The sequence below is a fragment of the Paroedura picta genome, chromosome 4 (assembly GCF_049243985.1).
Source record: "Paroedura picta isolate Pp20150507F chromosome 4, Ppicta_v3.0, whole genome shotgun sequence".
Lineage (NCBI taxonomy): Eukaryota > Metazoa > Chordata > Lepidosauria > Squamata > Gekkonidae > Paroedura > Paroedura picta.
Window position 1 is genome coordinate 38,231,101 of NC_135372.1, and position 24,236 is coordinate 38,255,336.

General features: G+C 48.5%; 1 protein-coding gene across 1 annotated transcript in view; it reads right to left on the reverse strand.

Moving 5' to 3' along the window:
- Window positions 1-1,227: 1,227 nt before the first annotated feature.
- BRINP2 (BMP/retinoic acid inducible neural specific 2) overlaps window positions 1,228-24,236 on the reverse strand; it is a 132,595-nt gene continuing 109,586 nt past the window's right edge. Inside the window, exons 4-9 of the mRNA XM_077332501.1 lie at window positions 21,938-22,128; window positions 16,397-16,596; window positions 12,394-12,499; window positions 8,761-8,997; window positions 4,961-5,183; window positions 1,228-2,952 (exon numbers count right to left, since the gene is read on the reverse strand). Of these exons, the coding sequence (XP_077188616.1) occupies window positions 1,839-2,952; window positions 4,961-5,183; window positions 8,761-8,997; window positions 12,394-12,499; window positions 16,397-16,596; window positions 21,938-22,128 (2,071 nt within the window). The 3' untranslated portion in view covers window positions 1,228-1,838. The remainder of the gene's footprint in view (window positions 2,953-4,960; window positions 5,184-8,760; window positions 8,998-12,393; window positions 12,500-16,396; window positions 16,597-21,937; window positions 22,129-24,236) is intronic.

The window sequence follows — 24,236 nt, forward strand, 5'->3', positions numbered from 1 at the left end:
GTCTAATCCAAGGCAACTGCTCTGATGTGATTAAGTCTCCGTCTTTCAAGTGTACCTGACCTGGGCTGGTTGGAAGAAAGGTGGGTGACTCTGCTTATGTAAGGAGATGCTTTTTTATCTAATGTCTTCACCATTTTGACATCGCTTCCCCGGGCACACAAGTGTGCCACACGCTAGATCCCTTCCCTGGCCAATAGCCTTGCTCAGAAAACAAGAGCTTACCCCAGGAGTCAAGTTATTCAGTTCTGCACTGTCCTCACTGCCAGCTGAGAGTGTATTTATCGTATGGTGTGGGTAGCCAGGAGATCCGAGGACTGTCTGGCAGCTCAGAGGTGGTTTGCCCTTGCCTCCACATCATGGCCCCTACTCTTCCTTGGAGCAACCACCACCCCTATCCTTGGAGGACTCCCACGAACATCAACCCCGCTCGTATTTCTTGGCACCCACAGGGTCTCCACACAAATGCACACAGACACTCTGCATTGATTAAGACAGTCACGAGAAGGCTTTTGATCATTTTACTTCTTTCCTTCTTTTCTCAAAAAAGAAAAAAAAAAAGGTTATGACCCGCCCCCTCCTTACAAAATATATTAAAACAAAGACGTTTGCCCAAGAGGTCACACTCGGCTGGAGCAATCAACCGACAAGAAGCATTCCACTCCGAAGATTCTTTAAAAATGCAAAAGTAAGGGCAAAGAAAAGTCGATCAATTAAACCAACGCATAAGGAAAGAGATGCTTGGGAGGCCAAGTCTCCCCACCGGTTCCAAAGATACTTTTTAACCAGAACGGCCCACGGCTCACTAGAGATGCTTGGTGGGGCAAAGCGGGGCGGGGGGTGCCTTCTGTCCCCTGGTGAAGTTAGTGGAGTGGGAAAGGCTCACGGGACGTGTCTGGTGCAGGAGGTGTTTCTTGAGACACGGAGGGGAGGAAGGGACAGACACCTGAGCCACGCTTGGCTCATCCCATAGCCCCCCCCCCCCCCCCGCACTTTCCTTTCATTCAATACCAAAAACCGAATGCCAAAAACTGAGTGCCAAGCGGAATTGTGCAGTGGAAAGGCAGCTGGAATCCAAAAAGACCTGACGCCCTGTTCTCGGGCGTCACAATCCCCCCTCGGGAGGAGCGACTCCCGCAGATAATCAGCAGAGCTGGCTTCCGAGAGAGAACAGGGGCTCGGAGGGGAGGGGCGGGTTGCGGCCTTAGAAAAAGCAGCACAGAGAACATAAAAGGCAATGACTGACATTGTTAGAAACACTCATAAAAACAATACAAAAGTGAACGGCGCCATGGGAGGTGGAGGGCCACCGGGAAATCCTCTGCAGGGAACGTTTTCAAAGCACTTGAATCGGCCGCCTCCAACTCCTCGTCATGCTTCATTTCTGCCGGAAGGGTGACGGGCCCAGAGGCCAGATGGCAAAAGCCAAGTCTCCATTGCCACTCCCACCAGTTTCCCATCAGTCACCTCTCTCTCCCTCTCTCTCTCTCTCTCTCTCTCAGCTCTGGGCCACCAGGGACTGGTTCACTCCCTTGCACCTATACATTTTCTGCCATGCTCCCCAGCAGGAGCCTGCAGGCAAGGGAAATGATGCAGCCCATGCAGCCACTGCAGCAGAGCAGCGGCCGTAGCCCCGGCCGTCGATCCGTAGGTTTGCGCTGCATCTCGTTTTCGGGCTCGGTGCTCCGCAGCCTCTGAACACCGAAGTCTTGGAGGTCAGCCAGGGTCTGCCTCCCAGAATCCCACAGCTGGCACGCAAGTAAGGCCTGTGGAAGTCTCCGCCACTCCCCCCTCTGTCCTCCCCTCTAGCGTTACACAACACCCTATCCCACCCCCGGTTGCTAGCTGCACAGTTTGCCCGTCTCGTACTCCACCGGGTTTGGCAGTTTGGCGTTGAAGGCCTGCAGGGTAGACTGGATCCGACTCACCTCGTTGGCGGCCAACTTGAGCCTGTGCCGGAGCAAGCAAGAGAAAAGGTCCAGGCGGGTTTTCCCGGGCGGGGAGAGACGGTTGACCCGGTCCCGGATTTCAATCAGCTGTAGTATGGCAGAGTCTTGAGAACCCTGGGTATACGGGTAATCCAGCTGAAGGACAAGGTCCCGGATGGCATCCGACTCAAAGGGCAGGCTATAGCCGAAGACCTGTAAGCTATTGATCCTCATGTACCCCAAGTTCTTAGAGGGGTCCGTGTCCAAGGGCTCGTAAAAGATGGTCTCGTTGGAGCTGTCGTTGAGAGACTTGATGCGGCTCCTCAGGTAAACGTGGACCGTCTCAAAGAAGGTCTTCCACTTGTGGCCTAAGGAAAGCGTCCAGTTTTGGCACTGCCCGGAAGCATCCACATTAGTCCTCTCCCAGTCGGGGAAGCCGCTCTCATTGGTGGGCATGAACCAGCTCTCTGAGTGGCTTCCCCCAAAGGGGTTGACGTAGATGGCCATCACCGGCTCCAGGGTGCTGTTCTTGGTGAGACAGATCTGGAGGGAGAGCGCCAGCATGAGATGGACCAAGCCTGGCTTATACTTGTTGCTCTTGAGAGTCACCAGCATCCTTTTCCTCCAGGAAGGGTCAAACCAGGTCCCAAGGCGCATGTCGTTGCTGATGAAGATGGAGTGGACCTCGATCCGGCTGTCCCGCTTCTGCAGAAGGTACTTGAGTTCCAGGTCCTGAAGATCTGTCTCCAGCCCTAAATAGTGCTCCAGGGACTCGGCCACCTCCGGCCGGCACAGCCCGAGGGTAAGCACATAGCCAGGGTTGCAGGCCCCGCACTGGGTGGCGTTGTCCTCTGCACAGGCAGCGCATTCCAGCCCATCACCCAAGGCACATGGGATGATCCCCTGGCAGGACAGCTGGTCGTGAGGGCAGGTGCAGCTATGACTTTCCTCCATGAATGTCCCTGGCACGGCAGTCTCGCCGCAGTACAGGAGGGACTGGACACGGCTCCACCAATGGGTCAAAGGTCTACGAGAGGAAAGAGAAGGAAGCTTGATTTCAGTAAGAAGAAGAGGTGGGTTTTTTCTACCCCGCTTTTCACTACCTGACGGAGTTCCAAAGTGGCTGACAAACACCATTCCTTTCCTCTTCCCACAACGGACCTCTTGTGAGGTAGGTGAGGCTGAGAAAGTTCTACAAGAATCGCTATGGGAGAGCAGCTCTGCAACTAGCCCAAGGCCACCTGGCTGGCTGCATGTGGAGGAGGAGGAGGGGGGAATCAAATTTGTTTCCCCAGATTAGAGTTCACCACCCTTTAACCACTACACCACACTGGTCAAAACATATTCAGGTGTGTATTGTCTGATACTGATCTGTATATTTCCAACATATTTCTTAATGCCCTTGTAACCAGGAGAATTAGAGCCATAACGGCCATGGAAAAATGGTATCCTAAGACTTTTAACTCCTAAATATTCCTAGTAGAATTTTCTGTTATCTATCTATCTATCTATCTATCTATCTATCTATCTATCTATCTATCTATCTATCTATCTATCTATCTATCTATCTATCTATCTATCTATCTATCTATCTATCTATCTATCTATCTATCTATCTATCTATCCATCCATCCATCCATCCATCCATCCATCCATCCATCCATCCATCCATCCATCCATCCATCCATCCATCCATCCATCCATCCATCCATCCATCCATCCATCCATCCATCCATCCATCCATCCATCCATCATCTGTCCGTCCATCCGTCCGTCCATCGTCTGTCTGTCTGTCTGTCTGTCCGTCTAATTTCATTGTGAAGGCCTTTGGCCAATACAATAAAATCTATCTACTTCTATGACTCCACAGGCATGTTAATATGCTGTGTGTCTTCCCCTTTCTCTGAAAGGAAGACTCAATATTTTCCCAACACATTGCCTTGATTGGAAAACCATGTGAGCCAGCTAGAATTAATCCACATTTGCTTGCTTTCTGCACAGACCTGATTCGAGGTACAAGCAATATTTACATGCATTTGACATTTGGTGGCTCAGAGTGGGGGAAATCCCTATCTGAAATGCAAATCCTGTTGTTCGCTGTTAAATATCAGGTACTAGAACCAAGTGTTAAATCCCATGCCAAATACCAAGTGAATATTCCGGCATTATTTGGTCAACGTTATTCGTTTTGTCCTTACTACACCATCCAGTTGCAAATGATCACTACCAAACACCCATTGTGCCATATTCGACTAGGTGGGGCTGCGGACAAGAACTCTGCCCTCTTAACTCTGCTTAGGGTTGCATTGCAGCTTCATATGGGGAGTCCCCAGCCACAAGAAGATCACACCGGCCTCAACCAGAGTCAGGGCCTTTTTGGCCCTGGCCCAGCACTGGTCAAACACTCTTCCAACGGAGATCAGAGCCCTGCAGGTTCTTGAACTGTTCCACAGGGCCCATAAGACAGGGCTTTTCCACCAGACTTATGGTGAAGGCCCCAAAACATTGCCAAATTGGGTTGGCCTCCGTGTCAAAGCCCCAATCACACATCATCTGGGGCCAGTAAGACTTCTTTGTCCCCTTCCGTAGCATTGCATCTACCAGAATAGGCAATTAATAACTCAACTGGTTTACATGTTTCAGATTTTAAAGTCTGTCTGTCTGTCTGTCTGTCTGTCTGTCTGTCTGTCTGTCTGTCTGTCTGTCTGTCTGTCTGTCTGTCTGTCTGTCTGTCTGTCTGTCTATCTATCTATCTATCTATCTATCTATCTATCTATCTATCTATCTATCTATCTATCTATCTACCTAACATTTTTATTCTCTGTGTTTTAATATGATGTACCCTGCCCAGAGTCCAAAGAGAAAGGGCAGGAAACAAATCTAAAAAATAAAAATAACAAATCCTACATTTCCTTTCAGACTCCTTGCCCAAAAGTGTTCCCCAAAGGCCGCAGCCAACACAGGCTGGGCATGCTCATGCCCCGTGAGGCTACAGGGCCATCCAGCCCAAGAGCCCTGCTGGGAGTCTACCAGACCTCTCCTTGAGGAGTCGGAAGTGAGGCTGCCTGCGGCAGCGTTTGGCCAGGTTGAAGAGGCGCCGGACGATCCGATGGGTCTTCTTGGAGAGCATCTTCAGGGTGGTGCTCAGCTTCTGGTAGCGGTGCTGAATGTCGGGGTCCATGGCCCAGTACTGAGAGATCGCCGTGATGTTCCAGAAACGATCCCCGGGGAACTTCTTCACCAAGGCCTGCAGTTCCTCTGCCAAAGAAGAACACTGTGCTGGTCAGGAGTTCAGATTGGCACATGGCATGGCGTTCTCTGCTGCAGTAGACCTTTTCCTGGGCGGTCCCAGTGTAATGAAGGTTGGGGGGGGGGAGGCACATTTGAATGTTCTCCCATGACAAAAAAGCTCATGCACATAGAACAGGGGTAGTCAAACTGCGGCCGTCCAGATGTCCATGGACTACAATTCCCAGAAGCCCCTGCCAGCGAATGCTGGCAGGGGCTTCTGGGAATTGTAGTCCATGGACATCTGGACGGCCGCAGTTTGACTACCTCTGACATAGAAGAAGAGTTAGTTTTTATACCCCACTTTTCATTACTCAAAGGAATCCCAAAGCAGCTTACCATTGCCTTCCCTTCCTCTTCCCACAACAGACACCCTGTGAGGTCGGTGGGTCTGAGAGAGCTCTGAGAGGACCACTCTGCAAGAATAGCTCTAACAGGACTGTGACTAGCCTAAGGCCATCCAGCTGGCTGCACATGCAGCAGGGAATCCAACCCCGCACTCCAGCTGAGAGACTGCCACTCTGCACCAGAAAAGCTGAAGGGCAGGGAGATGGTTTATTTGAGTCTTCCTCCTGCACATTGCTATATCTCAGTGGCATCAACAACCATGCCCTGAAGTTCTGCTCCACCTATAATAATACCCACTGAACAGCTGGCCTCACCACTAGGAGAAGATGGAGAAATTGTGGACCCCATTAGCTGTTTTACAGTTTTATTTTCCTGGGCTCCAAGATCACTGCAGATGGGGACTGCAGCAAAGAAATTAAAAGACGCTTGCTCCTGGGGAGGAAAGCTATGGCAAATCTAGACAGCATCCTAAAAAGCAGAGACAGCACCCTGCCAGCAAAAGTGCGTCTAGTCAAGGCTATGGTCTTCCCAGTTGCAATGTATGGCTGCGAAAGTTGGACCATAAGGAAGGCCGAGCGTCAAAGAATTGAGGCTTTTGAACTCTGGTGCTGGAGAAGACTCTTGCGAGTCCCTTGGACTGCAAGGCGAACAAACCGGTCAGTCCTAGAGGAGATCAACCCTGACTGCTCTTTAGAAGGCCAGATCCTGAAGATGAAACTCAAATACTTTGGCCACCTCATGAGATGGAAGGACTCCCTGGAGAAGAGCCTAATGCTGGGAGCGATTGGGGGCAAAAGAAGAAGGGGACGACAGAGAATGAGGTGGCTGGATGGAGTCACTGAAGCAGTAGGTGCGAACTTAAATGGACTCCAGGGAATGGTAGAGGACAGGAAGGCCTGGAGGATCATTGTCCGTGGGGTCGCGATGGGTCGGACACGACTTCGCCACCTAACAACAACAACAAACTGTATGCAGACCCACCCTGACCTGAGTGTTAGAAGGGTGGACTACAAATAAAATGCGTATTAGTATTATTATGAGGTTGAGAAAGCCTGCTATAGGAGCGAACCTCCCTGAGGCCTTGTGGGGGGGGCGGCAGGAATGTTTTTTGGCCACTGAGATACGGCAGCAGCATAAATTCCCAGTTTCAGTTCCAGCCCGGCAGTGGATAAATAAGCACCAGCTTTCCATAGACGTATCGAAGCCGACGCACCATATTAGATTTGGGGAAGGGAAGAATTCAATACATTAACACGCACAACTTGTCATTCTTTGGAAATGCATGCCGTCCTGGGAAATAAATTATCGGAAAAACAATTTGAGCAAGATAAATGTTATCAATGTGATCAGAGAGGCGTCTTGTTTCAGGGGCTGTGCTGCCTGTATACACGTTGTAAACTCGGCTAAGTAATCCCAGTGTTGGATATAATTGTATTGACCAGCCTTGTTTTCATAGAAACTCATATTGAAGATGAATACCCCTCCCCTGCTGAAACTCAAATGCAAGCAACTGATCTGAATATGTGTTCTGTCTCCTATAAGCCTCAACGTCCTCTCTTTATCGTCCCTGTGGAGCAGGGGTAGTCAAACTGCGGCCCTCCAGATGTCCATGGACCACAATTCCCATGAGCCCCTGCCACCATTTGCTGGAGGGCCACAGTTTGACTACCCCTGCTGTGGAGCTTCCCCTACATTATCTTGTAAGCTCCTTGGGACAGGTATGTGCTATCCAGTAAAGTGTCCGAATTACATAAACAATGGCGCATAATTAAAAGATTTTTTTATTAGACGTTTTCAAATTTGTCCTTCAAATTTTCCATTAAAAAGACCTTTCTCCTCCAAGAGCAGAAGTCAGCACAGTCATTTCCCGAAATGTACACAACGAGAAATAAATGGACAGGATGCTCCAAAGCAAATCCTGTCCCAGGGGAGGCTATCCACTGTGTCTCTGAGTGAGTCACTGTTCTGAACGTTCTGTTCTAGCGCTCATCTTTGCTGTGGGGACAGAATAATTCTGCCACATCTCTGCCTTGGCTGCGGGCGGATCAGTGGCTTAATCCTAAACCAGAGACCAAGCAGAACGATACCCTGCCTAGGAGATGGCCCTCAGATCAGTGGGCAAGCTCAGAGCCACGACTCATGCACGCTCAGGATAGCTTCCTCTGTAAAAGTAATTATCTGAAGACGTGGGCGTGAAATCCATATCCAATTCTGATTCATAAATCCAAGTGTGTTTTGGCTATCAGGAAACTGGGAAATAACTGGCTCGGAGGAGATGAAAGTGTTTTTCAATGGGATGTGACGGAATGTCGGTGGAGACGGGCGGCTGAAGGCAGGCGGAGAGAGGGGAGGCGAGAGAGCAGTCAGTCTGACAAAGAGAGGACTCTCGAGCCTATGAAGGAAGTGGCCTGGGTTCACAAGTTCAGCTCTGAGGAACCATGTGCTTCTGTTCTTGCTGCCATTCAAAATAAAAAATCATGTTTTTTTTCCTCCTCTGTTTGAACCGTACTGACAGGGTGTCGCACGCACCCACAAAGCTTTGCAGCCATGGCCTGGGAACTGAATGAAGGACAGGGTGGCCGTGAATAGGGGAGAAAAGTATCGGGTTCCCAGGTTCCAACAGCCCAATGGGGGATAACTGGGGGGTAACGAAGGGAACTGGGCTGCTCTGTTGGGAGACATTGATGGAAAGACAGAGAGGGGACCCAATTTTGGAGAGAGATCGGGCTATCGACCAGTCAAAGGGAGACCAGATGGGTAGCAAATTGTGACTGCTGTCCCCTGGCAGTGTACCTAGGCCTGTATGAAGCTGGGCAATGTTGGGGCAGAGTAGCTGAATGATGATTGATAACTGTGTTTAACTGCTTAAAAGGTTGTTGTTGAAGAAGGGGCAACTGGTTTACTGTGGCTTTAGAGACAAGGACTGCGAGCCATGGGTTCAAAGGACAGGAAAGGAGGTTCCACTTAAATATTAGGGGGCATTTTCAGATGGTGAGGGCTGTTCGGAGGTGGAATGGGCTGCTTTGGAGGGTGGGGGAGTCTCCTTGGGAGGAGATTGGATAAACCCCTGTCCTGTGTGTGTGATTTTTCAGTCCCCGAGAAAGACTGGAGGGCCCTTTGGGGTCTCTCCCACCTCTGTGTGATTCCGACAGGTTGGGGAAGGTGTGTGTGTGTTTCAATGCACATTTCCCAAACTCACCTGAGTCCTCAAACTGTTGGTTGTGACTGTCCCAAGAATCGTGGATCTGGAAGAGACTCTCTTCCATCGCATGGATATCACCCTCGGGGCAGTTGCATTGTGGGAAACTAAGCCCGCACTGGCACCAGCAGTCATTCTCCCGGCAAATCAGCTCCCCCTCCGAATTGCAGCTAATGTAGCTGAGGGCGGCGGCCACAAAGCGTTCCTTCAGGTACTCCGGCAACAGGGCCTGCAGGCCTGCACACAAAAGGGGATGACATCACCGGTCACAATTATCCGCACTCTGATCACAGCGGGACTCAATTACTGCTGTCCGTGGGGCTGCCTTTGAAGCGGGTTCTGAGGCTTCAGCTAGTTTAGAATCCGGCGGCTCTGATGTGCTCAGCGGCAAAAGAGCATGCCTGGCTGGCTTTGAAGGAACCGCACTGGTGGCGGACTCGTCTCCAAGCACAATTCCGAGGCCCAGCATTTGCCTTTCAAGGCCTAAATGGATCAGAACTGCGTATACTTACCAGAATCAGCGCTACACGGCCCCTTGACCCTACAGCCCAACCGGACATCTTCATTCTTTAGCTTGGACCGCCTGGTAAAAATATTCTTATAGCCATCTGAATAGTCCAGACTGGCCTGAATTTGTGAGGGGTTATTTATTTATTTATTGGATTTATATCCCGCCCCTCCCGTGAGGCTCGTGGCGGGTCACAATCAGTAAAATCCCATTGAAACCCCTAATACAATAAAATCCATCTAAAAAAGCAGCGATTCCCAACCTAGACCACTCCAACAGCAGCAAACAACCACCATCAGATGACCAGTTGGCAGGCGAACAGGGTTGGCGGCCATGGTGCTTGGGAGAGCATGAAGAAGAAGAAGAAGAAGAAGAAGTAGAAGAAGAAGAAGAAGAAGAAGAAGAAGAAGAAGAAGAAGAAGAAAGAAAGAAAGGGAGGAGAAAAAGAAGAAGGGGCAAAAGGAATAGGAGGAGGAGAAGATGAAGGAGAAAAACGACGAGTAGAAGAGTTGGTTTTTATAGTGCATTTTTCACTACTCAAAGGAATCTCAAAGTGGCTTACAATCGCCTTCCCTTTATCTCCCCACAACAGACACCCTGTGAGATAGGTAAGGTTGAGAGAGCTCTGAGAGAACTGTGACTAGCCCAAGGTCACCCAGCTGGCTGAATGTGGAAGAGTATGGAATCAAACTCAGTTTTCTATACAGAGACTGTTAGGCAGAGGACGGCAAAAGTAAACCCCCTCTGCCCATCTCTTGCCTTGAAAATCTCATGAGCGGTTGCCGTAAGATGGTTGTGACTTAACAACCCTGAATTATTACTGAGAATGTTCTTGTACTCTCCAAATGTTTAATGTTTAGTTTTAGCATGGGTGTGGAGAGCTTTGGTTTTTGATTCTTGGCCCTGCACTGGTTTTACCCAAAATTACTGGGTTATTTTGTGACTATTTATTTGACTTATCATATGCCATGTGTAACCAGGAGATCCTACAATTGTCCTACGATTGTCCAGCACCCAGGCAAGAGACATTCGGAGATGGTTGGCCATTGCATGCCTCTGTGTCGTGACCCGAGTTTTCCTTGGAGGTCACTCATCCAAATGCCAACCAAGAACAACCTTGCTTAGCTTCTGAGATCTGACAATATCAGGTGTCCCATGGGCTATCCAGGTCAGGGTGGCCTTACTGGTCAGATGTTGAATTTTACTATTGCTGTAGCATCCCCCTAATTTAGAACTGCTTACACAAGCTGCTATTTCAAAATGCTACACAGTCATTTAATTGATTCTGTTTTATTGGCTTTAGGTTGTTTGTCGCTGGTTCTATTGGCTGTATTGATTGTGCTTTGATGGTGAGGTGGTTAAGAACCTTGCGGTTGACAAATGTAATAAAAACAAAATGAACTGAAAGAATAAAATAATAAAATATTAGGCCTCCAGGGTCCGCAGACCCTGCAACTGGAAAAATGGAGACTGGCAGAATGCAACCCCCTTCCGTAATGTATGTGTAAACATGCAAATGAGAGCCAGTATGGTGTAGTGGGTAAGAGTGTCAGACTCTAAGATGGAGAACTGGGCTTCATTCCCCCACTCCTCCACATGCAGCCAACAGAGCAGTTTGCTTAAGAGCTCTCTCAGCTCCACCTCCCTCACAGGGTGTCTTGTTGAGGGGAGAGGAGGCCAAAGGGACTCCTTCAGGTACTAAAAAGTAGGGTATAGAAAACCAGCTGAAAAAAAATCAGCTGCAGTCCATAAGAAATTTTCCTGGCCTATTATCTCTTTGCAACAACGGTTCTTTTGGAGAGCCACGGACCTCTGGTTGGGAATCCCTGATACTGACAGACAGATAATCCAAGTCCAGGAGCGCCTTACAGAAAAGACATTTTTCCAGAGCATACATGAAAACACAGGAAGATGCCTTCCAGGGGTGGCCAAACTGTGGCTCTCCAGATATCCATAAACTTCAGTTCCCATGAACCCCCTGCATGGACATCTGGAGAGACACAGTATGGCCACCCCTGCATATGGATTCAGACAATCTCGTATCTGATGCACTTGTGGTCAGCCCCGCTACAGGTGGCTCACGTGACCTGGTCCCCTGAGCGACAACTGAAGAATCCTCTGGGTTGGCTTTGGGTCTCATCAATGGGCAACGTTGGACAAGAAGACAGGTTTATTTGTTTGTTTATATTTGATTTTTATACCGCCTCTCTTGTCTCAGCGTTAGCCCATAAGCATACATTTCACTACACTAAAACAATAATATATATAAAAACTTAATAAAGCAGTTTAAAAAAAATGCCATTAGTTATCAGCGACAGGTTGGAATCAGTTCTGGTCCTCTAAGGGAGAGGGCAGGGGGCCAATGAAAACAAGTGAGGGAGGTCCAACTAGATGTCTTAGAATGTATTTTTTGCTAGCCTCCGCCCTAAGCTTGGCAGAAGAGCTCCATTTTGCAGATCCTGCGGAACTGAGTGAGCTCAGCCAGGGCCCTGGTTTCCTCTGGGAGCTCATTCCACCAAACAAGAGCCAGGGCGGGGGCTGAGAACCAATAACCGGTTGGTGGTTAATTGCTAGTCTTCAACCTTCAGATGAGTGTGTTACGGTGACCCTGAGAATAATTGACCGCCAAAACGTTCTACCCTTAACAGTCTTGTTTGGGCTCTTGAAAACTGAGGGCTGTGGTTTCCCTGATGGGAGTCAATCCATCTCATCTTGGATCGTCCTCTTTTCCTGCTGCCTGCAACTTTCCTAGCATTATAGTCTTTTATGCTGACTCTGGTCTGCTCATAATGTGAGCTTCAGTTTGGCCAATTTGGCTCCTAGGGGAAGTTGTGGCTTGATTTCAGCCAGATGTCATTGATGTCATGGGACTCCCATTATGAGATGTGGTTCTATCCAGGCTCCAAGAAGGGAGCAGAAGCATTTGAGCCAGAAGATCTTGGGGTGGGGGGAATAAGTATCTCACACCATGACATCAGTTTCTTCCCAATGATTTATTAGAATTGCATCTCCTACCTTGTCCCCAAATCCCCCCAGACTTAGAAGATGGGCTCTGATAATCATCATCAAATAATTCCTAGAGATACACTCCTGGGCCAGCAAAAGAGTCAAGAGCCTAAACTTACCAAGGAGCTGTACTTTGTTCTCGGGGCTCTGGACAAGGACGGAACTCACAGAATCCAGATTGTCATAGTTACTGCACCCAAGCGGTCCTGTCCTGGTCTCAGTGACCTAAAGGAGACAAAAAGATCCCCCTGGTATAGTAAGTAGGCAGTGCACTTTAGCAGTCATGACAAGTGAAGTGAAAAATACATAGTGATACTCTTTCTCTCCCTCTCCGTCGTTTAGCTACCTGCCTGTTTTGCTGAGGTTCCTATTGGCTTGTAGCCCACCACTCTGCTCTGCCTATTCTGAAGCCTTCCTCCAAGGGTGACCTTGGGCCAGTCACAGTTCTCTTGGGGTTGTTCTTGTAGAGCAGTTCTCTCAGAGCTCTCCCAGCCCCAACATACTTCACACGGTGTCTGCTGTGGGGAGTGGAAGGGTAGGCAATTGTAAGCTACTTTGGAACTCCTTCAGGTAGTGAAAAACGGGGTATAAAAAAAACAGCCTTCCTTCCTTCTAATTTCTTTTCTTTTTCTTGCCAGTCACTCCTGAAAGTGGCGGCGACTGAAATATGCAAATGACACACCTGCATGCAAAACTGAACAGGTGGCATAATTTCTTCGAAGTGGAAACTTGTGGGGGGGGGGGAGAGAAGGAAGGGGAAGCGACGTTTTATGCAACAAAAATAAAGGTCTCTTCCACTCCTCCAAGAGAAACTCTCCGTGAGCTTCAAGCAGCAACAAAAAATGACTTATCAGTCATAGCAGCTTTCAAGGCCCCCGGGGGTCTCCCCCTTCTCCACCACCCCTTCCCCAATAAGATGAGAGAGAGAGAACTTGTAGATCTCTGAAGGGAAATGTTCCATTTCACTAAAGGAGAGAAATATCTATATACATACTATAGAACTGTATCCAGCTGTGCTGTGAATCCCTTGTCCATTTACACTGGATTGGAGTATGAGAGCGTTAAAACATGTGCAGAGAGTCCAAACGTTTTACACTCAGAGATGCTTGTGAGGTGGGTGACGCTAAGAGAGCCCTGATATTACTGCTCGGTTAGAACAGCTTTATCAGTGCTGTGAGGAGCCCAAGGTCACCCAGCTGATTGCATGTGGGAGAGCGGGGAATCAAACCTGGTTCGCCAGATTAGAAGTCTGCTCTCCTAACCACTACACCAAGCTGGCTCTACACCAGAATTTTGCCTGGCCCAAGGGCACCCAAACGGGACTGGAGAAAAATGGCAAGCTGATTTCCACAAAGACCAGCAGAAAAAAAGAAAAGAAAATGGCATGGAGGCGAATAATAAATTTATTTAGTGATTCCTCTCAGTATGGTTTTGGTGGCCTTGGGCCAGTCAGGGTTCTCTATGTTGGATCTCTCTCAGCCCCGCTTTACCTCACAAGGCTCCTGTTGCAGAGAGAGGAAGGGAAGGCAACTGTAAGCCGCTTTGAGACTCCTTAGGCCAGCCTTTCTCAACCTTTCTACCACTGAAAACCCCCTAAAACATTCTTCAGGCTTGGAGAAACCCCAGAAGTGGTGCAATAGTGCAGAATATGGTTGGGAAGCATAGCTGTGAACACACGTACCTGGGGCCCCTCCACTTTCCACCCCCTCCACACCCATCACTGGCCATTTGGGGAGAGGGTTATATATGGTCATATCACCCAATAAATGTTTAACAATCTTTCCCTTCTTTATAATTCGCTAAGGGCTAAGTGGGCGGGACCAGTCCAGGTGAGGGGCCAAACGGAAGCTGCAAAGCGCCTTCCAATTGGCCCCTCAGCAGGACAGACAGCAGATCTAGCCAATCGGATGAGGGCACAATCTAGGCCCTCACCAGGCCAGGCCAGAAAGGCTTCTAGGCCCTAACCAGGACAGGCCAGAAAGCAACAGGGAAGCAGCAGGATACCGTGAGTAAAGAAGGAGGCCTTCCCCTCGGGCTCAGATGCACACCCACGCCGCTGCCAGGGGGGAGGGGGCCCCAGAAACGCCGCACCCGGGGGCAATGCCACCTCTATGTGTCTGCTGGGCTGCCACGGTGGGGCTGAGAAAGCCAGCCTCAGGGTGAAGAAAAGAGGAAGGTAATAACCAGTTCTTCTTCTGCAGATTAGAGCCTCCCCCTCTTAACACTAGACATTAGCAGGAAGGAGGGCGCTGTGTAGATTTCCCACCCTCCACGCACCAAACTGCATGTCTCCCCGAATGCCATTCAAGGGCATCCTTTCCAACCTCCAAAAGAGGGTGGGGAGTGGCACACGTGCACCCAAATCTCACACAGAGCCGTGAAATAAAAGACGGCGTTGGAACGGCAACTCTGGAGGGCGAGTTGTTCTGTGTGCAACAGCTAGGTGCCCCAAGCCCCAGACAGCACCAGAGACCACATCAGTTCTAAAAAAAAGATGGGGGGGGGGAAATAATTGTGCGGTAATTGGCCTGCTGACAGAGAACAGCTCTGCCTCCAGCCCTTGGTAAAAAGCGCCACATCATTAGCACAGCCAATTTCCCATAAATAGCACAAAGGCTTCACTCCTGGTCTGAACTCCCAGCATGATGCCCCCCCTCCTGTTTCCTCGGCGGGTGGGGGGGGTGGGGGGGAGGCGGGAGCCGTGCAGGTGGGGAAGGAAGCCGACTCCAGAGATGGGTTTATAATTGCAGAGCTTGGGTAGCCGTCCTCCGGGACAGCAGCCTCACTTAAGCAACCTGCAAATTACAATCCAGGCATATGGAGGGAGAGGAGGGAGGGGGATCAAGTAAAACCAGGGCGTGCTGCACGAAAGCAAGGAGACTTAGGAGAACAAAATCTCTCTTCTGGTTGCAAATCTGACGACTGTTTAAGCCTTTGGGGGAAGAGAGCCCTTGGAATTGGTTCTCTCCCAAATGATGCTCAAGGGTCCAGTTCCCGTTCATGCCACTTTCCTCTGAAAGAATCCCTGGAAGGAATGACCCCTGCTGGAGACCCTGGAGTACCAAAGCCAGTTTGAGCAGGCCAGAAACGCCCAACCACCACCACCACCTCCTCCTCCTCATTTATTTATTTATTTATTTGTTTGTTTATTTATTTATTTGGCTTTTATACCAACCCTCCCTGCAAGTGGGCTCAGGGAGGTTTACATAACAGATATAAAACATAGCATTAAAAATCAATATGCAGAATTAAAACGCAGAAAAATCCAGTATAAAAGACAACCCCCCCCCCATCACCAGCAGCACCCGTCCTACCGGCCAATATATGCCTCCTTAAGGTTGATCTCCCTCCCAAAATGACCATTCATGGGCCTGCAGGGGGTGGGAAGGAGAGGGCTCCTGGGTGGGCATGTACACAGCTCTGCTTCCCAACTAAATTCGGCATGATCACACCACTTCTGGGGGTTTTCGAAGCCTGAAGAATGTTTCAGGAGTTTCTCAATGGTAAAAAGGTTGAGAGAGGCTACCCTAACCTGATTGGACAAGAGGTTCAAGAGTAATCCCTGCGGTGTTTCACTACCAAATTCAAGATAGGGTGAAGGGAAACCCGCCCAACTGAAACAGGAAGGGTTATAGGATCTGGACACTGTCAGACTGCTCAAGCCAGGAGCAGGATTAAGGGAAGGAACACACTGAAGCATATCTTGATCAGGCCTTCTTTTGCTGGTTCCAAGGAGGGGGATGCCAAGGTAACATCAACAATTCCAAGTTTCAATTAGCCTCATACATTTTATTTTTCTGTAAGGCTGTGAGATACTCCTCCTTTGTACTTGCAGTCTAGCATTTAATTTTTGGGGTATGGTTAATAAAGATCTTTTTTTTTTTAAGAGTCCAGCCTGTGTTCAAAGATTTTCACCTTTGTGACTGGACACTTTTCCTACTCAAAGGTGACTCCTGGTTGGGTTAGGATGTGGGACAGTCAATGAAAAGAGCAGAGCTTCAGGAGTGGCAACTGCCCCACATAGCAGGTGGAAGGGGGAGTAAGTGGGGCACACATGTTCCCCCCCCTCAACTTGACAGTGGGTGGGGCAGTAAACTGTCCATCACTTGCCTACGGGGTTACCTTGATGGCGGCTGTTGCTATCTGGATGTGATGGAGCCGGCGTAGGGTGCTCTCGCGGTCAATGAAGTACGAGGCTGCCAGTTGGTGCAGCGTTTCCAAGGAGACGGTTCCGTTGGTCCCTACGTTTCCTCCCGGGCTGCCAGCTTCCGCTTTCCGACTGAGCTTCCGCTTGTCCACAAAAATAGTCAGAGATTCTTCTCCTGCAAGGAAGCGAGACATGGCGTTTACTCTGACCCCTTTGACTCACGGAGTCCATGGGTCCAAAGCCCACTAACCCTCTGGAAGGTAAAGGATGAAGTTTGGGTCCTTTAAGACCAATAATGTTTTATTCACACACACACTTCCTCAGACATAATGCCATTAAAGGTTTCTTTGAATTTGAATTTGACATAATGAAAGGGGAACTACTGGCCCATACTTATAGGCAGAGGTTTAATTTGCAGCAAATTAGCAAACAGTGTAATAAAGATACTTAACAGATGCAAGCACCAAGCAGGAATCAGAATCTTAGCATATAAAGTTACCATTTAATCCAACAGAGAGACATGGGGTAGCCTGAACAAAAGAAACACACTGGAGCAAAAGACGGAACTGCTTGTTGCCACCCTGTAAGCAATCCCACCCTCCACCCCTCGCACATATACTACCATTACTGAGGTCTAGGGACTCCTGCTTATCAACCCAATATGACAGCAACTTGTTTTTTGGGCCGGTGGGCCTTCTTCACCACCATCTCCCATCAGCCAGCTTGACTAGGGTCCCACAGGGGATGCCAATCGATGTCCACAGTGAGCTTCTGGACAGATGCTCCAGCTGGACAGGAGGCAGGTGAGGGCAAGGTGACAGTAAGGAAGGAAAACCTGATGCCTACCATCAGGGAAAATTTGCTCATATTGAGAGAACTGGGGAGGGGGGAGGAACTTATATCAATTAGGGCACCAAACTGTCTTTCTACTGTTATTGGGCTTGAACTGCTGGTAATTCCCTCCTCAGACTCTCAGTTTTGGCATCACAGAAAGCATGCAGCCATCATCTGATATCCCCCCCCCCATCCAGGTTTCTGATATGTGTCCCACCATACTTGTTTCCACTGACTCTGTACCTAGGGCATCACCTAAGCATAGGGGCAGATCCCTCCTACTAAGTTAGATCCTATGACTCTCTTCTGCTAAGTCTTCCTTTAAGGGATAAAGGCTCGGACTCTTCCTTTGTCCCATGGAGAAAGGCTTCCAGTGATGGAGAAAAATCTGTTATTGAAGGAAGCCTTGGAGAAAAGGCCCATATTCTCGTTTTGTTGCTATGACAACTATTGCATTTCTCCTCCCCTTTCATCCTATTAGACCTGTGTGTTCTATTGTGTTTTAGAGAAACATTTAATAGATACCCCAGGCTAGCTGGATATTGTCAGATTTCAGTAGCCAAGCTGGGTCAGTCCTGGTTGGAACTTGAATGGAAGGGAAATCTGAGGGTATCTGTATGCTTTTATCTATATGCCTTCAGCTTCAGCTTGGAAGTGAAACAAGAGAAAAATTGGCACAAAAGCACTCTCAGAAAATCTGGGGAAACAGTGACCAGAAAGCAAACTGAGTGCTGAACGGAAGAAAATCAATGCAGAATGACAAAGCCTGACCAACATGCAGGGGGAAAGTAAGGGGGTTACCTGTGCATTATAGGCTTCAATTGTTTTTACATCACATACAACATGATCCTTTTAACAGGAGATGCCCAGGCTTGAACCTGGGACTTTCTGCATGCAAAGTAGCTGCTCTACCACTGAGAAACTGCCTTTTCCCTGAATTTATACTGGAATAATATTTTAACATTCCATTAAGTCTAATTAACTAAAAAACAAACAAAAACTGAAGTCGGTATCTGAATTAATTGGGAAAGGAAGGAGCCCAGCAAGTAGGAAGGTAATCTTTTAAGCAATCGGTCACTCGTGCAATGAAATGTCACCATTCGTCTTTGGGTGCCTCGCAAGCTCGCTTTGTTGCTGCTAGCAGACATGACTCATGGGCTTCAAAAAATCTATACGGCTACTTGAAGTCTTGCCTTGATCTACAGCTTTAATCAATAACAACACATCCTCCACACCCATTATTACTGGTATGATAAGCACCGTGCCAGGTTTTGAAGAACTCTGAGGAAAGGTGGCACTCTTGCAACTATCTGCATGAAGTATTTATTTATTTATATTTTAATTTATACCCCGCCCCTCCCGACGTAGTCAGCCCAGGGCGGCTTACATCAAGATAATAGAATAAAATACAACAATTGCCATAAAAAACCTTCAATTAATCCCCAGTAAAATACTAAAACTAAAAATTCCATCCGATGGCAGAGCCCCATTCCTCCCCTACACCAGTCAGTGGATCGCCTTTCCTAACTGCATCCGTGCTCTGGTACAACCAAATAGATCTTCTACTAGGCGGGACCTCCAGTTTGTAGATTATTTATTCCCCAGGACAGCTCCTCCTCCCTAGCCTCAACCCAAAGAGCTCTGTTTTACAGGCCCTGCAGAACGTTGATAACGTTGAAGGGTCCGTAGCTGTCCTGGGAGCTCATTCCACCAGACTGGGGCCAGGGCCACAAAGACTCTGAGCCTCACACCCAGCTGGTAAGAAGAACTACATGCATGCCATTACATTTGCATGCATCATCTATCCTTGCCTGTCTGTGTGTGCTTGCCCTCTTAATGTTTACAGCCAAACTACATTTAGGTTATAGGTGGGTGGAGTAGCTATGTTAATCCTTTGCAGCAACATGCCTCCCCCCCAAAAACAAACAAAAAACAAAACAAAAACATGAGTCTTCTGACAACTATAAGAGGAATTTTGTTCTAGATGAATCTTTTATCAAATGCACAGAATGGGTCTTTGTATGTAATACAGACCCCATTTACACTAGCAATGACTGGTTATGACATAATTCCCCTTGTTTAGATAAGTTGGTTTATGACTGAAGAACCCCCAGATCCTTGTTAAATCCTCAGCAGGGATTGTCAAACAAATGAATTCCAATCCAGGGATTTCACACTGCAGCCTTCTTTTGAAGCTGTTTAGTTGGAGAATGGTGACTTTTAGAAAAGCTGTCTGGGGAGACTGAATGTTCTCTTTCCTGAGTTCTTTGTTATCATACTCACTTCTTTTGCTTCTCCAGTGGCCTTTTCCTAGGTAACTAGGGAAATCCACAACATACAGATAATAGGGGAGGGGAAACTTTGAGGGGAAGCAGAAGGGGGGAAATGGTTAAAGAACGAATGGGAGGCACTGGCTGAGAAGAATGGGTTGGCTACTACCAGCAATATAGAGGTGGGCTTGCTGTCTGAGAGTGCTAAGAGGTGGGGGTGGATCCATGATTGGTGAGCTCTGTGGTGCGTATTGAGGCAGTGCTACCAACACATTGCCAAGCCCATTCCTTGCATGGGATGCCATCATTTTGGTGGGTCTTCAGCTCTGCTACCATCTTGAGAAATGTTTAGTGCAGCATAGCACAGTCGTTAGAGACCCTGATTCAAATCCCCGCTTCGCTATGGAAGGTCATGGCGAGATCTCAGGCCAGTCACTCCCTCCCCGGCCTTGCAGAGTCCTTGTGAAGCAAAAACAGAGGAAGAGAGAACCAGGTGCGTGGCTCGAAGTTCCTTAGAGGAAGGCGTGCAATAAAAACATGGCAGGCAGATAAATGGGATCCTTTTCTAGCTGTAGCTCAGCACGGTCCCTTTGTACGACGAACACGGCAGATTTAAGGCACCAAGCAGCAATCCCATATGTTTCACTACAATTTATGTTTAGTATCGCCAACAGGCCAGGCGAAAAATGTTCTGTCCCTTGCAGAAGAGAACCTTCCTTCCACTACCAGAATGTGGGAACGCCAAGCCTCCTTCCAGGTGAAGCTTTCCAGGATGCGAAGGTAAATCACCCCACCTGGGAAACATTTACATAGGTGCCACCGAATTGCAGTTGACTTAGGGTGACCCGAGAAAGGGGCTTCCAAGGCAAAATGGAAGCAGAGGTGATTGGCCATTGCCTTCCTCTGCAGGGCCTTTGCCTTCCTCTGCAGGGTTTCCTGTCTAACCATCAACCCCGGAGGGTGCTTCCCTCCATGACTGCGAATTGTCTGGCAGTCCCTGGCCCCGCAAAAGTCTGACTGGCCTCGACCGGGGCCCGAGCTTTCTCTTCCTTGGCTCCTGCCTGGTGGAATGAGCTCCCAGTGAACCTCAGGGTTCTACCAGAACCAGTGCAGTTCCATTGGGCCTGCAATATGGAGCCCTTCTGCCAGTCTTACGGTTGAGGCCAATTCTGTCAGGCAAATGAATTGAACACCAATGGGTCTGCCCTGTTGCAACACAGACAGCTCTCCACTCCCGCTCGCCCTCCTTCAAATGAGAAGGATAACAAGCATCTAAAACTACGTCCATCGACTGGTCTAGCCAATGAGACCTAGCCTTTCTCAACTTTTTTACCATTGAGTAGCCCCGAAACGTTCTTCAGGCTTTGAGAACCCCCAGAAGTGATGCGATCGTATAGAACAGGGGTAGTCAAACTGCGGCCCTCCAGATGTCCATGGACTACAATTCCCAGGAGCCCTTGCCAGCATTCGCCAGCGAATGCTGGCAAGGGCTCCTGGGAATTGCCAGCGAATGCTGGCAAGGGCTCCTGGGAATTGTAGTCCATGGACATCTGGAGGGCCGCAGTTTGACTACCCCTGGTATAGAATATGGTTGGGAAGCAAAGCTGTGGACACATCCTCCAGGGACCCCCTCCCTAACTCCTCCAATCCCATCACTGGCCATTTTGGGAGGAGAAAGCGGGTCAATATACGGTCATGTCACCAGATACATTTTTAACAAATTAAAAAATATATATTTTAAAAATCAATTAACTGTCCCCCATTCTGGAAACCCTTACAGGACCGTCAAGAAACCCTGGTTGAGAAAGCCTGGTCTACGGTACCATCAGTCATGTTTGGTTTATTGTTTTCATTGTATTTATGCACAGCTGCAAACCGCCCCAAGATGACAGGTTCGATAGGGGTGGCCTATAAAGGTATTAAATAAAATAAACTTGGCTCAGCTTCCGAGATCTGACAAGATAGGGCTATACTGTGCTGCCTTCCCTCCCCACCCGGGAAGTAACATCCTATTAAAGCTCTCTGAAAAGGGACAGGATGTTTGTTCTCCAGGCCCACTGGCAGCCCTGCTTACGTTTCTGGAAATGTGCTAAGGGCTTGGCTGTGACTCTTTCCCTGCAGCGCAGGCTTCCCATAAGCAAGGACCAATTTTGCAAGGCAGCCGGCAGCCTCACAGCTGTCACACTAGCAAATCTGTCCCCATTTCAGCAAGCTTCCAGATGTTTGTCGTACCCAGGGGAAAATATATATATATATATATGTATATATGTGCATTACGTATAAAAATAAAACACCTAACCAAGTGCTCAGCTACGCAGCTTGGGGCTATGAGATGTCAGCTGTGGCTATGGTGTGTGTGGGTGGGTGGGTTCAATGAAGCAAACTCGCAGTAAGGGAAAGCTGTGGACTCACCACCCAGGGTGGCGGAAAGCAGGAAATGGGTCCCGTATTTCTTGATCAGGGTCTCGGTGATCTGCTGGAGGCTGGGCCGCCGCCCCAGAAGGCGAATGTTGCGAACGAACTCCGGAGCCAGAGGCAGAGGCAAGCTGAAGAAATCTTTCCTTTCCAAGGCCAAGTTGTTCACCTTCCAGCGAGCAAATTCCCTGCAGGGGAAGCCGAGAAACAGCGACATAAAGTAAAGCGCATTCTAAGATTTGTGTGTTAAATTAAAGCGTGCATGTTTCTAGCCCTCAGGAGCAATGATGCGAGGAGCCAGCAGTGAATGTTAAAACCTTCTCAGAACTTTGGATACGTCAACACTTTTAAAGTGGGTCGTAATCTGAACCGTCCTGTCGTAGGGTGGTACAGCAGAGAGAGGCTGCATGTGAAATATCTCCCTTTGGTGGACAGGAGATTGGTCTAGTGTTTCGGTTGATAGTCGATCCTAAAAGAGGCAGCATAAGGACACAGTCCACCAGGGCCTTCTCTGTACACAAGCCCCATGGTCATAGGCTCTTTTGCAACTCTAGTTCTTTTGTATGAAAAGATAATTTCTTGGTTACGAGTAAAGATACACAAATAATGAACTGGAAGAGACCACAAAGGGCCATCCAGTCCAGCCCCTCAACTTCTCAGGGTCTTAAAACATACACACACATTCCTGACAGGTGCTCATCCAATTGCCTCCTATACATTCCAACAAAGGAGACTCCACCACCCTCTGAGGGAGCATATTTTGCCCACGAACAGCCCTTGCCATCACAAAACTGTTTCTAATATTTACGTAAAACTTCATTCCCCATAATTTGAATCCATTGCTCCTCATCTCTAAAGCGGCAGTAAACCAGCCGGCTCCCTCTTCAACATGTCTACCCTTTATGTAGCTAAACACAGCTTTCTTATCTCTTATTCTCCTCTTTTCCAAGCTATGTTCCTTGCATAAAGTATCTGAATGACGGAACCTGAAGGCAGTTAGCTAAAGGATGTGGTGAAAAGAGGGCTTGAAAAGAGGCCTGGATTCAAGTTTGAGCAGTCCCTTCTTGGGTGACAGCATACAACTGGGCTCCTTTCCCCTTCAGTCCAGCCCGGTTTTCCTTTAAGCATGTGGCCTCCCCCCTATGGCTCTACCTTCTTCTCTTCAGCCACTCCCTTTTCCCTTTCAAATACTTTAATCTAGTAAAGAGATTGTACATCTGTCACCCCACTGATCTCCAGGATTGATTTGGCTGATCTTGCTGGCTAGCCAGGTGTCCTCTACCTCCCCCACCACTCAATGAGCAGCACTTCTGAAGCTGCACGCTGGGTGGAAGAGGACGATGATCCCAGATAGGAGGAGTGTGCCATTCTTTGATCAAGGCTCCTCCGCTAGAAACTCCAAACAAGCTTCCTTAATTATTTTCATGACCTTATCTGAAACCAGAAAGAAGAAAATAGGCCTTCTGTGATTTTATATGGAGCATTATTCGGTGCCAGTTTGGTGTAGTGGTTAAGAGGAGGGGATTCGAATCTGGAGAGCCAGGTTTGATTCCTCACTCCTCCTCCACATGCATCCAGCTGGCTGACCTTGGGTCAGTCACAGGTCTCTCAGAGCTCTCTCAGCCTCATCTCCCTCACAGGGTGCCTGTTGTGGGGAGAGGAAGGGAAGGCTGCTTTGAGACTCCTTCTGGTAGTGAAAAGTGGAATACAGAAACCAGCTCTTCTAAAATTGGCATCACTCAATAAGAGCAATACAAATATTGTGCTGGAGAAGATTTTGCTTGAACGTCTACAGAAAAGATTTCTCCACTCTTATCACTGAAGGGGGCCAATTCTTATCCCTCCAAAATGCTTAATGGCCGAATAATCCCAACATACAGAAGATTTTCATTTGGAAACATCCAGGAGAAAGGTGGTTACTTAATTTTATCACTTGACACAGAATCAAAGGTGCCACAACTAATACAAGAACAAAACTTTATTTTCAACTAGGAGCAAAGCCCATTGTATTAAGGAATACAATTGTATTAAGGAATACAATGGGTGCTAAATTGGGGTGGAAGAAGGTGGTGGTGAGGTGTGTAGTGGGGATTGTTGTGGTGTGGGGACGAATAACGGGTTGTTAGTGGAGAGATGGTGGCGGCGCATGCTGCAGGGATGGATAGGCTTGCGGACATCTTTGGCAGCCCCCACAAAGGACGTGAGGGAATGTTGAGGCAGGGATGGTGTGGCCTCGCCAGCAGGGACTCTGCAGATAGCTGGCCCCTCCCCCCAGGACTTGGAAAGGTGGCAGGCA